Source organism: Triticum dicoccoides, chromosome 4A (genome assembly GCF_002162155.2).
Source record: "Triticum dicoccoides isolate Atlit2015 ecotype Zavitan chromosome 4A, WEW_v2.0, whole genome shotgun sequence".
Taxonomy (NCBI): Eukaryota; Viridiplantae; Streptophyta; class Magnoliopsida; order Poales; family Poaceae; genus Triticum; species Triticum dicoccoides.
In genome coordinates this window covers 599,978,518-599,993,038 of record NC_041386.1, presented here as the reverse complement: position 1 = coordinate 599,993,038, position 14,521 = coordinate 599,978,518, and the positions used below count along the sequence as shown (strand labels likewise).

The 14,521-nt window shown below is 46.1% G+C and overlaps 1 protein-coding gene and 1 long non-coding RNA gene across 2 annotated transcripts; both read right to left on the bottom strand.

The window, feature by feature from the left end:
- Positions 1 to 1,743: 1,743 nt before the first annotated feature.
- On the bottom strand, positions 1,744 to 2,358 carry LOC119289322. The gene is made up of 2 exons (XR_005141479.1): positions 2,224 to 2,358; positions 1,744 to 2,081 (listed from the first exon to the last, which is right to left on the bottom strand). It is a non-coding gene; the product is annotated as an uncharacterized LOC119289322 (long non-coding RNA).
- A 4,498-nt stretch (positions 2,359 to 6,856) lies between these two features.
- On the bottom strand, positions 6,857 to 8,297 carry LOC119287201 (1-aminocyclopropane-1-carboxylate oxidase homolog 1-like). The gene has a single exon (XM_037566729.1). The coding sequence runs from the start codon at positions 8,235 to 8,237 to the stop codon at positions 7,104 to 7,106; it is 1,134 nt and encodes a 377-aa protein (XP_037422626.1). The 5' UTR covers positions 8,238 to 8,297; the 3' UTR covers positions 6,857 to 7,103.
- Between the last annotated feature and the right edge of the window lie 6,224 nt (positions 8,298 to 14,521).

Genomic DNA, 14,521 nt, shown 5'->3' with positions numbered 1-14,521 from the left:
AAAATTGGTTGCCACGGTTACCACGAAATTTCGAGCAAATTTTGAACGAAATTGATAATTTAATTTTGAATTCAAATTCATTCAAAATAGATCGATATAGATAGAACTTGAACTTATATTAATCATAAAAGAGCTACTAGCTAGTGGAACGTTGTCTACATGTGTGCTATCAAGTGCTGCCATACTTTACTATACATTGAGCGTTTGAATTCAAAAAATTTGAAAAAATCGATTTTTTTGCTCGAAATGCCCATTTACCGAGGGGGACCGAAATATGCAGTAACCGTGGTAAATCTCGAAATTTCGAGCGGTAACCAAAACCCTGGGTCTGAGCAGCATGATCAATTTGTTAACCAGACTAAATAATATGTTATTTTCTTCCAAAACAAACTTATCAATATTAATTGGGGTTGCTAGATGGATGATCAATCATTTAATTCCGCCAGCGCAAGTGAGAGAGATTGGTGTACTCTTCTGTCTGATTAACAGTGTGCATAATAGATTTGTAGTATGTTGGAGCAGTACGAAATGGATATTTCTAAAAAGGGAGCCATATCATTTAATCTTTTACTGAATCTGCCACCTTGAGCAGAAAAGTGATCTACAAGATCTATTGAGTAATCTTGGCGATCCTTCTCATTATGTTCAGGGCTTGAACATGAAAGGCTTCCCTCTTCTTCGACATAAGGCGGAGCAATACCATCAATTATGCATTAAGTCAAGATTGAATGAAAAGGGGGATATAATCCAGCTGACCTGAATTTACTGCATGATGCATCTGTGTCTTGTACTGGAGAGTACATCATAGACAAGCTCAGTGTATCTTTGAACTTGACCTCAGTACACTACTCTGAAATATAATTACTTGCTTAAGAATTCACACAAAGATCTGAACTACATAATTATATGGTATTAATGCATCATTAAATGTTAAAGAATTGATGTGAAGATATGAGCCACAAATATTATATGGGAATTAAAGGTAGCAATAAGTTAGGATTAGGTCTTGGCGACAACGTCGGTGCAAACAAAAACATCAAAAGTAGTAACACCTAATCTTATTTTATGTCCTTTCCAACTGTTGGAAGTTGCAACATTTCTAGTGGTTTATAGTGATTGCTAGAACTCCTTGAGGCTGATATAGGGTATTTATAAATAGACATACTTAGTTTTTTTTACTGATTCAACCGCAAGCCATGCTCGGGTGTTGCACAGTAAGAATATACACCTAGTTGGCGCAGATATATCATGAAGACGATTCTTAAATACACATTATAAAGTCTCGGGATGGAGACAATCGTTAATGATGTATCCATGTCATCTGCGGGTGAAATGATTATAGATGGAAATTCATTGTTTACCGATAGAGTGTCTACTTGTAGGCCACTAGGATAACATTGGCGCTCGGCAATGTTAGCGATTGCAGTGGCTTTTTTTATCTGCGAGTGCGCTGAAAATTGGACATCTGGCAATGGAGAAGAGCTTCACCTATGATTATTAAAGGTCCAGACCATTAAGGGGTCGCGTTAGAGTTTTAGCACATCAATTCCACCACATTGTGACTATCTCCGTTAAGTCTCCATTTGTATACATCATTGATATCGTTTGACCCGTCATTCAAAATTATGCATTGCTCATGTACTTCATTATTTTGTGCTGACGCAAGTAACAATGACGTGAACAACCAAGCGTGAACGAAACAAAAGAAAAATGATAGCTAGAATGTTCCATGGTGGGGCCTTATAAGATATTGAAAAACAATTACATAGTTGATTCCAACGTACATTGAGACAACTTTTATAAGAGAAGAACTATCGGCTTCAAAAGAACACAACAAAGTACTCTTCTTCCAATCAATTAATTGCCGCTTTAAAAAGGAGAAACTCAAATTGATGGGGATGTATGGTTAAAGATGGCAGGGGTGTCTTTTTGGCACGCTTTCTTGCACTCCTCCATTGATACAAAGCAATCTTCCAGCACTAGACACAAGTAGCAACAGTTACCCGAGCAGCCCTTACTATGGATGCACAGTCCAGTCGGTAAATTGATCTTGTCGTTCTCCATGCCCTCGATGATCCGGCCTGCGGAGTGAAAAACCGAAACCACAAGTAGTTCCCACTTGTGTATTAGTAAACAAAGTTTGAGTCAAATAGGAAACAAGAAGAAAACGTACAAGAGAAGGAGCAATAGCTTTGTGGCATATATGATAGACGTGCGACTTACATTGTGCATGAAGAGCAAAGCACACGAGAAACAGTAGAGGTAGCAGCATGGCTGCTGCACGTGTGTGATTGGTGTGACTGTCCATCAAGATCAACAATCTAATGGATGCTTTGGTTGATATGTGTTGTGAATATGTGTTCTAATCAACTACCATATGCACTCGTCCTATATATAGAGAGATGGAGACCATGGTCGAGAAGGTCGAAGAAATAGGAATATTGTTCATGCCGACTTGCCGTATCAAGGTTCCCAAAAAAAGATCTGTCCGTATCAATTGCAATTAATTTCTTGTTTCCTGTGGGATCTTCTCATAAATGGAGAATATAAATATTGGCAAACAGTTAAATAGAAAGATATTGCATGCGAGAAGGGAAATCCAACACAATATGCGCTTCATTCAAGTACCTAAATCAACAGATTTGCTATGGTAGGGAAGGATGGAGTCGGTCAGAGGTACATATATACTCTCCTTATGGCCTACAACCAATTCATATGCATGCAGATTAGTATGCCCATGGCTTTATGTGGTCTCAAGACTTTGAGGACACTATGTGGATTCTCAGCCAACATGGATGGTGGTTGATGTAGTTTGGAAGAGCTTGGGCCTCTTTCTTAGCTTAGCATGGCGTTTAGTGAGTCTGCAAAACTTACCTCATTCGCCACAAAGGTCAGGCTTAGTAAAATGGTATATCTTGCCAACCTTGGCTACAGGGCCGTTGAAGGGCCTGTGCGAGCTGTGCACTCGCACAGGGCCAGGGCCCCCAAAATCCTGGGGCCCCCGATCAGGGTCCATATACCTGTATGCGTAGTCTGAAAAAAAATCAGTTTTGGGCACTACGTTGCCTCTTGTGTCACCTGAAGGCTGAAAACACTCGATTTGACCATCCTGGGCCTGGTCCGCTCAAGGCCTCGACCCATATGCGCTGCCCATCCTCGCGTGGATCGATCCCAACGATCATAGACGAAAGGACAGCCCCAGCGCAGTACGTGTATGTATTCTGCCGTTCTCTATTCCCTAATCTCTCTTCGCTTTCCATCTCGTTTCTCTGCGGCGGCGCGATCGATCTTTTTGGGACGACTGAATCGGCGGCTCGGTGGAGATCGCTTTGGAGCCAGGCGACGGGCAGAAGCGGAACTGCATGGGACTTGCGAGCGTCGAACGCCGCCGCGCCGGCGAACAGAAGGCCAACGGCCAACCGCAACCGGTGCCCTACGCTCCTCCTCTTTTCTTTAATTTTAATACAAACTGCAAAGTTGTACTAAGATTTTACTAAGAGGTTCTGACACAATTTTTTGTCTAGTTGTTGAAGTTCAGATGCATTGATACACTACTGTGACCATCATCAATAGTTGCTCGTCCTGTCGTCCAAGTCCAAAATCAAGGTTCTGTCTTATTCTAACTATCTATACAAGTTACAAGACTATAATATATGTGAGTTCATCAGTTCAAATGAAATGATATTATTTTTGTTTGGTTCATAAACAGAAAAAATCATGCATTCCAGTTCTAGAAGAAAGTATGATTCTGGTGCCTTAAAGTGTAAGAAGGAATAGAAATTAGAAGATGCTCAATCTCAAAGGGGTGCCCTTGATAAATTTGTTAACCTCAAACTAATTCTGAAAATCAAAATCTAGATGCTAATATTGATGATGGTCATGATGATAATGTAGTAGAGGTAGAGTTATCGCTGCAGAAATTCATGAAGGTGATCATGGTCATGGTGATAATGTACATGCGGTTGAGGCTACCGCTACAAAAATTGACGAAGGTACTGATGGCAATATTGCTGATGAAGATCATGACCCTAATCAGATGACATGAATAATTATGTTTCGCCTGATATATTTGATCCTAGAAATGGGGACAGACTTGATCCTAAAAAGATTGATACTTTGCTGCAAAAGGGTCCTAAAAGAGAATATATGGAGCATGGTTCTTATGACAAGTTCTCTAGAAGGTTTTCTTTATTATCATTTAATAGAATTCGCTCAAATGATATGTTGGTGAAGATTAATTATGAAGACTTCATTCAAGGAACACAAGACAGATGAAACTTTCCAATAGAGCATGAGGTGAGCATATTGGTTTTAGTATTTTGCATTGATACTTGAGAATTTTCTAAACATTGTACGGAATAACATAAATTAAAATTATATAGTTAAGTAATTATGCTTAAATTATTATATGTTTTTTGGGGCCTCATTTTACTTTTCGCACCGGGGCCCCGAATTCCTGGAGACGGCCCTGCTTGGCTATATACTGAACCCGTGGACTGGGCATAGATGGAGTATTTGAGAAGGATCAAAGGATAATCGATGAGGTGTTTGATGAGATATTTTGGGCGTCAGCTACCGAGATGGACAATTTCAACAACACCAGTGCCCGTCAATACCTTAAGGATAGTAAGAATGAAAGACTTCGCTTGCTGCACCCAACTCCTTGATGGCTTGTGTCAGAGCATCTCTAACCGACCCCTATAATTTAAAGGATAAAATTGTTGAGTATCCTTTAGCAGAGTATATATCCTCCTCTAAGAACTGGCGTTTCTAACCGGTCTCCTAAGCTTAATAGAGTAAAACTTACATTTCGCTCATGCATTTCGTCGAACATTTGCTATGAGCATCCGTGGCGAGAAGCAATGATCGATGGCATCATTGGGCCCTACAAAAAAATCAAACTAGAACAATCGCTTTGTGAAACCATCTGTGCATGGGCATGATGCGCTCACTGTTCTCCCACGGTCGCAGCGGCCTGCGCTCCTCCAAGTGGCCACCACCGTCCACTGCCCAGGGTGATGACTCACTCCCCCATACACGATCATCTCTAGAGGACAATATGGAACACATGTTCGGGATGTTCAATGCCAACGTCGACGGCAGGATCTCGCGGGTTGAGCTGGCCGCACTGTTCAAGCGCAAAGCCCGACCGGCGGCAGCGGCAGCGGGGCGTCTTCTTACCCTCGTGTGATGGGGCAGCGAGGGTGGCCTCCTCGGGCCTGAGGCACTAGTGAAGATTGTCATGGTGTGGCGGCTCGCCGGCGTGGATGTCTGCGTGGGTGTTGCGGCGGCGTGGGGGAAATCGCGGCGGTGGTGCTCGCTTGTTGCGGCGGCCGGATCTGGCCTAAAGCCACACCGGCGCGGACCGGTGACTGGTGGGCCATGGTCCGGCGCGGTGGTTCTCTACACCTACTCGAGCGGATGTCGGTGTCAAAACCGGCGGATCTTGGGTAGGAGGTCCCGAACTGTGCATCTAGGCCGGATGGTAACAGGAGGCAAGGGACACGAAGTTTTACCCAGGTTTGGGCCCTCTCGATGGAGGTAAAATCCTACGTCCTGCTTGATTAATATTGATGATATGGGTAGTACAAGAGTAGATCTACCACGGGATCAGAGGGGCTAAACCCTAGAAGCTAGCCTATGGTATGATTGTTGATGTGTATGCTGTCCTATGGACTAAAACCCCCCGGTTTATATAGACACCGGAGAGGGTTAGGGTTACATAGAGTCGGTTACAATGGTAGGAGATCTGAACATCCGTATCGCCAAGCTTGCCTTCCACGCCAAGGAAAGTCCCTTCCGGACACGGGACGGAGTTTTCAATCTTGTATCTTCATAGTCCAGGAGTCCGGCTGAAGATATAGTTCGGCTATCCGAACACCCCCTAATCCAGGACTCCCTCAGCTGTATGGTGGCTGCGGTAGGATGCAGGGCGGCACTGCTTAGATTTGGCCCATCGTGATCAAGTGGAGGTACGTGGTGGTTGGCCCTGCTGTTCTTCGAGCTCCAAAATTTTGATCTACTTCATGACGGCCTCCTCTATGGACACCGACCGGTTCCGGTCTTCCTTTCAAAAATCTCAGCTTTTCGTGCATGGCGCCAGTGGATATCTATCGGAATTGATCCGGTCGTACGCGCCCTCATCTTCGGCTAGAGAGGCTTCATGAGGGCGTGGCGCGAGGCTTCGCCGTCTTACCGGTGCCATGGGACATGTCTAATTAAGTATATATTTCCACGGCGTTGACAGAGGTGAAGAAATTCATGGTGGCTGCGATCAGAGACTGATAATGGCGAAGAGGATTTTTGGTTGAAGAATGGCAGCACAGGTCTTTCCTGTGTGTCGGGTGTTGAGTACTTGCATCAGCGGCCTTGGTAGGACGGGGCGGCAACACTGGTGGAAACCATTTTTGTGGTGCTCTTGAGTACCGAGCCGTGATTTTCAGGATGAAAGCCCAAGGCCTGGCCTTCATTGGTTGTACCCGGCAATGGCTTTGTTGAAGGCATTGATTTGCGATCTCGGTATTTCTTCTGCATGAACACTGAAGATCCTTGATCGGGCGACGACAACGCTTCTGCATTGTTTCCTTTTTGGAGACGTCGCTTTTGGAGAGCCTATTTTGCGATCCTAGTGTTGTTTTTTGTGGTGGTTAGAGTGCTGCTGTTCCAAGTGTTTCGTCACTGCGACGGGGTCTTCGTTTCTATATTTCTCTTTTTATTTATTTTGTTTTTAGCTGTGTGTATTCTGGATGTCTTTCGGTATCTTATTAATGCAGAGGCTGGATGTAATTGATATCATTTTCATATTAATATATTACTCTTTTCAATAAAAATGTATGTATTTATTAACAGCCTGTTGTAGAAAATGTAGTAAAAGGCTGCGTACTATAGACCTAAAGTGGTCAGAACCTGCGCAAGCAAGCGGGAGCTACATGCACCAGGCTGCCCTTACATGTATGTATTTATTGCCTGGTATAGTGAACACGGTAAGTGCTTATGTTTTTACTGCCTTCCTGTATGCATGTATGTTCTAGACCGTACCTCTCACCCTGTATATGTATGCATCTTCCAGACTGTACGTGCTAGGTAGTTTCGATCAGACTGATTCAGAGCCTCAGGTGCTGCAGCGCAGAGCTGCCGTCGAGGCCCTTGGCCCTGTTGTGCTGGATCAGCTCTGCCATCGTCGTGCTCCTAAAGCGCGCCTCGCCGTCAGCGACGATTGGCCTTAGCACTCTGGTGGACGTGGGCGCGTCCTGTCTTCGGAAGAAGCAGACCACGGAGACGCGAGACCCGGTGCTCTGGGCCACCACGCGGTGCTCCACGCTCTTGAACCTGTCGTTGGAGACGATCTGCAGGAAGTCACCGACATTCACCACCAGCGCACCTTCCACCGCCGGTACGTCCACCCACACCGCAGACGACTTGTTGTTGTTGTTGTTGTTGTTGTTGTTGTTGTTGCCGCCATAGTAGTCTTCCTTGAGTAGCACCTGAAGGCCGCCGACGGCGTCCTGGAGAAGCACGGTGAGGAAGCAAGGGTCAGAGTGGCGTGTGGTACCCAGTGTCAGGTGCGGCTCCGGGCAGGACGGGTAGTAGTGGCCGGCGAGCCTCTCCAGGCATGCCGCGTCCTCCTCCAGGTGGCCACTGTGAAGGCCCAGCGCCTCCGACAGCAGCTCAAGCAGGGTGCGTCCCAGCTGCTGCATCAGCCTCCCGTACTCCAGCGCGATGGGCCGGCACGCGGGTGGGATCTCCTCCGGTGGCAGCAGCTCCGGCGTCGTTTCCATGTACAAGGTGTCGCGCCACTGGGCCGCCGGTGACTGGAACAGGTCGAAGTTGCTCCAGTACCTCACGGGCCGACCAAGGTCCCGGCTGTAGTACGGTGCCTTGGCCTCCGCCGGCTCCTCGTGGAATCCCCGCACCGCCGCGAGTATCTCCGACATGACCGCCTTGGGCACGCCATGGTTCACTACCTGGAAGAAGCCCACCGTCTCTGCGGCCGCCTTCACGGCCGCAACCAGCTCAGCTCGCTTGGATGGTGTGGTAGTAGTACCACCCGTGGCAGCCGCGAGGTCGATGACCGGGATGGTGAAGTGGTGATCATGATCGGTGTGCTCTATGGGCAGTGGGTGGTGGAAGATGGAGGGGATGGTGGTGACACCCGCATCAACGAGGCCTTTGACGCCGGCCTTGGTGTCGTCGAAGGCCTTGAGCGCACGAAGGCGATCGCAGTCTGAGGCCATCATCAATTATTGTACTACTCCACTAGATGATTATTGCTGCTCACTCAAATAAACTCTGGGCTGGTGCAAATCCTGCGAGAAAAGCACGATCCACTATATAATAATTTTCTGCATTACCTATCTCTTTCCAACTGGTATGCAATGTTAGGAATAAGACACGGCGGTGGTGGTGACCAGTGTGTGCGTGCGTGTTGGTCGTGCCAGACGCCGTGGCGAGTGTGCGTGTGTGCGTGCGTTGGGTGCGTGTCGAGTCTGTGCTTATGTTTGGGTCGTAGTCAGTTAGCAGCAGTCGCGGCTGGACGCGTCAGAACGCGTAGTAGAGGACGGCGTAGGCGAGCGAGTCCCTGGGCGCTCGTACGTGCGTGCGTAGGAAAGGAAGCTTGGGCGTTGCGTCCCGTGTGATACAAAGCGGGCGGTGATTTGGTTTGTTAGTCCAGGTTGTTATACGTAGGTGGTTAGGAGTCCAGATATGTTTTGGTTTGTCCAGCTATATATATGACAGGGATAAGAGGCGTTCGACGTCGTGGTTTGTTGCCAGAAATACATCTCCGCGTATCCTTTCTTTGTCTACGATCTGTCCCTCAAAACTAGTTCGTGCTAGCTAGGGTTAGACCCAACATGCAAGAGACAGCCTAACTTGCACTGATTATCAGTGCGGTGGGTGATCCATCATTGTTTCCCTATCATTTTCCGAAAAACAATCATTGTAGTTCTTCATGTAATCAGTTCTTACCTAATTTCTAATGTTAAGAAGCTGCAGCCTTCCAGGGCTCAGTGGCTTGAGCTGGAACTGAAACAACAAAATTACTCCTTATTATAACTACCTTTCACACATCAACAGCCACATGCTAACATATTTGGAAAAGAAGGATAGTCACATTCACTCAGCAGAGACTATCGTGTAGCTTGCACCCAATAGAAAGTGCACACTAAATTGAAGAGATGATCAATTCTTTAGTAGTGTGGTGGAGCTGGAATCGACTGGAGAGATGGAAGCCGGATCTTGATTGCCACTTGATCTTTGAGAGGTAACATTGAGCTGTAAGCAGCACGCAAGCTCCAGTTGTGAGCAGCACGCAAGACCCTTGGATCAGATGACCAGATCTAGGGAGCGGGAAATTTCTATACCTGGCGCGTGTGGCTAGGTCTCAGTAAGATGATAGTATAGTATAAGGAGAAAAAGAAAAAAAAACTGAAAAGAAATTTTTTGTACGAATCTCCATGCAAGATCAAAGGAATGTAGCATTGACTGAGACATAACGAAGTCTCGGTCAACTGAGGCTTAGCAAAATTGAACACACAATTCAAAGCTTGTTACTCTGAAAAGGATCTGCGCGTAATTTGTACCCAGAAATCAAAATCTAGGCTTTATACTGAAGAAATCGGAGCCTCTGCAATAATCTAGTATCCGGGCTTAATTTGTGCACAAATCAAAATCTAGGCTTTGGTTTTAAAACTTGTTATTTCACAAATCAAAATCAAAGCTTGAGCTGCTGCTCAAACATGTATGCTAATAGAAACGAGTCCTCTTTATTAGTACTTTGCACTACACCAACAATCCCTTCTTCCCGATACTGCGGAAATGAAAGGTACCAAAAAAGATTGAGCTAGATTTGCACTGTACAAGTCTGAGCTTGCTGCACCACATATTCAGATATGAGAATCCACACAATTCAGCTAATAAAATTTTGGACCCACTTTCCCAGGCTGGATAACATTTGCGGTGATATTCCCGCTGTTTAAGCGCGCCGGAGCGTACCATCCGTGGGTGATATTCTGGAACAACTTTCCCAGGCGGGGTACCACCCCCAAGGTCCATGCTTCTCGAGATGTCGGTATGTATCCGTTGTACTCGGCGGCATAAGCGCCATCAGTTGATCCTTCGATCGACGCGAAGAGATGGGTGGCGGGTGGGAGCAAAATTTTGGCTCCGCTCGATAACTTTCGATGGTTGTTGAAGGCTGCTGATCCCTCGGCCAAATTTATGAATGCACACGGGAGATTCATCTCGCGCTCCCTTTCGGGCTAATCTGACATCAATGCTAGGGGCGGTTTTCCCCTGATGCGGTCTAACATCAATCTAGGGCGTTTGCCTGGTGCCGGATCAATTGCCTGACTCCCAAAGTTCAGTCGTCGGGTCCGAGTTTATGGTCAGGTCCAACGACAGGTTATCGCCTTCATCTAGAGCCTGATTTTACATTGGCATGAGGACGCGTGCGTTCCGCTGCTCCTCAATCAGGCCTGACACCTAGCTCGAGAAGTCTAGCTCTAGGTCGTCGGATCTAGCGGTCCGACGAGGAGTTTTAGTTCTGATCAGGCCTAAACGGCCAGCCGAATTAGCGAAGATGGTGATGCTGCCGAAAACAAAGGTTTGTCCTAGCACAAAGGTCATGCCAGTGCCGACATGATCGTCAATCTTTATCACCATCAGATCACAGTGACTACATAGGGGGACTTGCATGGGCCACCTATGAAGGCCTCGATTCCGATGGATCTCATTTTGGGGTCCCGAGCTAGTGGCCTAGATGCAAAGGTAACAACAACACAAGGTTAACACAGGTGCAGGCTCTTCGAAGAAATAAAATCCTATGTCTTGCTTGTGTTGTATTGATTTTTATGGAGTACAAGGTATAGGTTGATCCACCACAAGATCGTTGTCTGTCATCCACGAGCCCTACCCCTCGATTTATATAGGTACTGGGGGTGTCTAGGGTTACAATTAGGTCGGCTACGCAGAAGGTAAAACGTGTTGTAAATGACCTCTAAGTCTTGGAGTATGTGCTAAGTCTTCGTGGATGTTTTTTCTGCACGTCGTGGGCCCTCTTGAGATGGCCCGTTGGTGAACCTCCATGGGTTCCTTGACTCGGCCCACCTGGCCGGCTGACAATGTGATGAGTGACCCATAATCCAAGACAACATCACTCTAGCATAGGAACGAGACCCAAGATGACGTCCTGAGGAAACAAATGGCACCTACAGGCACCGTCGTCATTGGAGTCAGTTGATGCGAAGCTTTTGCTCTGAAAGTCGCCTACACCACCAGGAGGAGTCCTGGTCATCACCGCAACGAAGATCAACCCATCCACACCAGAGGGCACTGCCAGAGCAGATCAGAGCCTCCGGCTACTACACCCCTTACCGCCTACATGACCAAGAGATGGAGCCTGCCAGAAAGCCAACCATGAAGCCCATATTCCGGAACCTCCGCCTTGACATCCATGCCCCTAGGCACCGCCAACCGCTCACAACACGGCCACCCACACATGGTAGGAGGAGTGAAAGACACCTCCTTTCACGCTTAAGCCCGACATCAGCCAACACATCTTGGTTGGCGCGTCAATCATAGGAAGCGCCCACACCTTCACCCCCGGGATACGACCCAGTGTCTACCGACATATAAAGTGTGGTCCTTTTTGGACTGAAATGTTGCAATCTCCGTGGTCATCATATTCAGAACCAAGGGATGTTTAGGCCAACATATAAAGTGAGTAAAGATGAGGTTTTAGCCAAGGCCACAATTTAGTAGACGTACATCGGAGCTTACAAACCCCACATGGCAGAAAAACACAAAGAAACACTTATCGGCGCAATAATGCAGTCCGTGAAAAGCAAGAGCAACTTGACAAATATTTGTATATGTATGTCCTAGTGCTAAGGCGTGCTTGCATTGCATCCTAGTGTCCCCGACAGCAAAATAAATACCTAAAAGGACCACCAATGGACTGAAATGTTTCATCTAACACACTCACTTGGTCTCGAATATATGGTGCCTTTCTGTACCATGCAGTAAGATAAAAGCAACTTGTTCTGGCACTGTTGCCTACAAAATAAAGCACGATGTGGTCGAAAGTGATTATGACGCATCACTTGCTACAAGAGAAGTAAAGTCACCTTGTGGGCAACAGATATGAATGCGAGAGGATGGAGGCGGGTTGGATAAGGGAAGTGGCAGACAGAGAAGACAGCAACGCTGGGCCTAGGAATCAATTTGCCTGAATATGCTTATATCGTGGAGCAAGTTTTGGACGCTAAATAACATAATGGGCTGAGGGAGTATAAACTTACAGTTTATAAGAACATCTCTTCATTACAAAAAAATCATGCATGGATCGAAAATGCCTTTTGGAGCTCGGCCTCCATGGAGGCCGGTTTTTTAAAAACACAAAATTCATGAAAATTCATATTTTTACAATTCAAAAAAAATCTGGAACAAAATACAGATATACATGGGGGCATAACACGCATGTGTGTAAATTTTTAGGACGAAATACATTGAAATGAAAGCTGTGCAAAAAAGACAAATCTGAGGCTTTTTAACACATGATACTATTCATCCTCAAAGTCCAGAAATTTGTCTTTTTTGTATAGGTTGCATTTCAAAGTATTTCATCTTGAATTTTTACACACACGCACATACATTTCATCCTTGTATAGTTGCATAATTTTTTTTCAGAATTTTTTGAAGTCAAAAAGTTAGAATTTTGAATTTTTAAAAAATAAAGGGCTTCATGGAGCTCGGTCACCAAAACGCCCTACTCTGCATGGATGGACCTCTTCATTACAAAAACAACATCTCCTCTTTTTTAGTCCACTATCTTTTAAGGTATATTATTGTTTATACTTATTATTGTCTGCTCTTTTCTACCTGAGGCACTTGACTTTTAGTGAAAATTTTGAAGTCATGTTTCAAATACTTTTTGTAATAAACACAATATAACAAAATATATAATATTTACTATAATTTTTTCAAACAAGATAATTGGTCAAGCGTAACTAAATAGTCAACTGCCTCAAATAGAAATTCAAGTGTTTACCATAACATAGGAGGGAGTATTAGTAGTAAACAAAGTGCACTGCTCATGATATTTTTCGGCATCCTTTTCCTCTGCAATTACCATCATGCCATGCATGATTGCAAAAAGAGGCTAGCAGTCGACCGAATGGTCGTCGATGTCATTAGTACACAGGCATCATCATTGCTGCCACCGAAAGCGATGTTGCACCCTCAGTGACTTTTCTCGAATATGATAACTACGAGTCGTCCCTCACTGATCACTTTTGTTGTGCGATTACACGTGGTACGTCTTTTTTTAGGGAAAAAACCATTTGCTAAATGAAGTGCAAGTATCAATCTCCTGTACATAAGTGTCAACAACTAAAAAAAAATGAAAGGTCGCAACCGGCAAAAATGGGATATATGCATACGTACATAGCCTACATTTGATCGTCAATCAAATCAGTTGTACGTATCACGTGCCATCATCTACCACTAGTTGCACATAGATACCACAAGCTTCCACGTTTCGGCACGGTGTAGAAAGGACCAAGTACTAATCCATCTTGTAGCGCGAAAGATAACCGTAAATAAAATTGAACATTTGCTCTGGTAAAAATACAATCATTGTGGCAGTTCCATAAACCTCAATGCAAGGCACAAACTTTCACATGGATCGGCGTCTTAGTTTCCACCCAACCAGTTGCCAAACATATTTTGTATACTAGTAGACGAAGGTAAGTTAAATGTCACATGGATTGTACTATGACACAGTAGTTGTATGCCATGTTTTACTAGTAGACTGCCCGTGCGTTGCCACGGGCTTTTAAAAATTTGTATTTGTTGCATGTCAAATTTTACATACTCCCTCCTTCCATCTATACAGGGTCTAGTACGTTTTTCAAGACCGTCTTTGACTATTGACAACGTAGAGGACAGTGGGGAAGGCGTATACCCGACGACCTTTAGGGAGGTCCGGCGGCGCCTGCAGGCTGCACCACGTCGATGTTGGACGAGCCGCCAGGGATTTCACTAACCCAAACACAACCACCACCACCCCGGACGATCTGAAGTGTACCAACCAACCTGCCGCCCACCAGCCTTTGCCACCACGTTCACTGAACCAACTTCGTCGTCTCCTGAGGCCACCGACACGAGATCTGGAGGAGGGAAGAGGAGCCAAGGGGCTCGGGGGCATCCGCAACTCAGCCGATGAGAGGGGACAACCTTCGTCGCTGCCGCGAAGCCGACCAGACGTGACGACAGGGGCCTACCAGGCCCCTACTGGCCCGACCGAGCCCAAATGGGTCAGGGCAGCCCCTGTTGCCACACCGCAGCACGTCGGCCAACAAAGCCGCCACCACCCGCACCCCCCGATGCCTCGCCACCACCACCAGAGAGCCACACCGCCGCACATCGGACCGCCGGCCCGCTCCAACCCAGATGGGGCCCAAAAGGGACCAAATCTGGGCGGAGTGGACGCCGCCAGCCAGCCGCACCACCACGCGCCTTG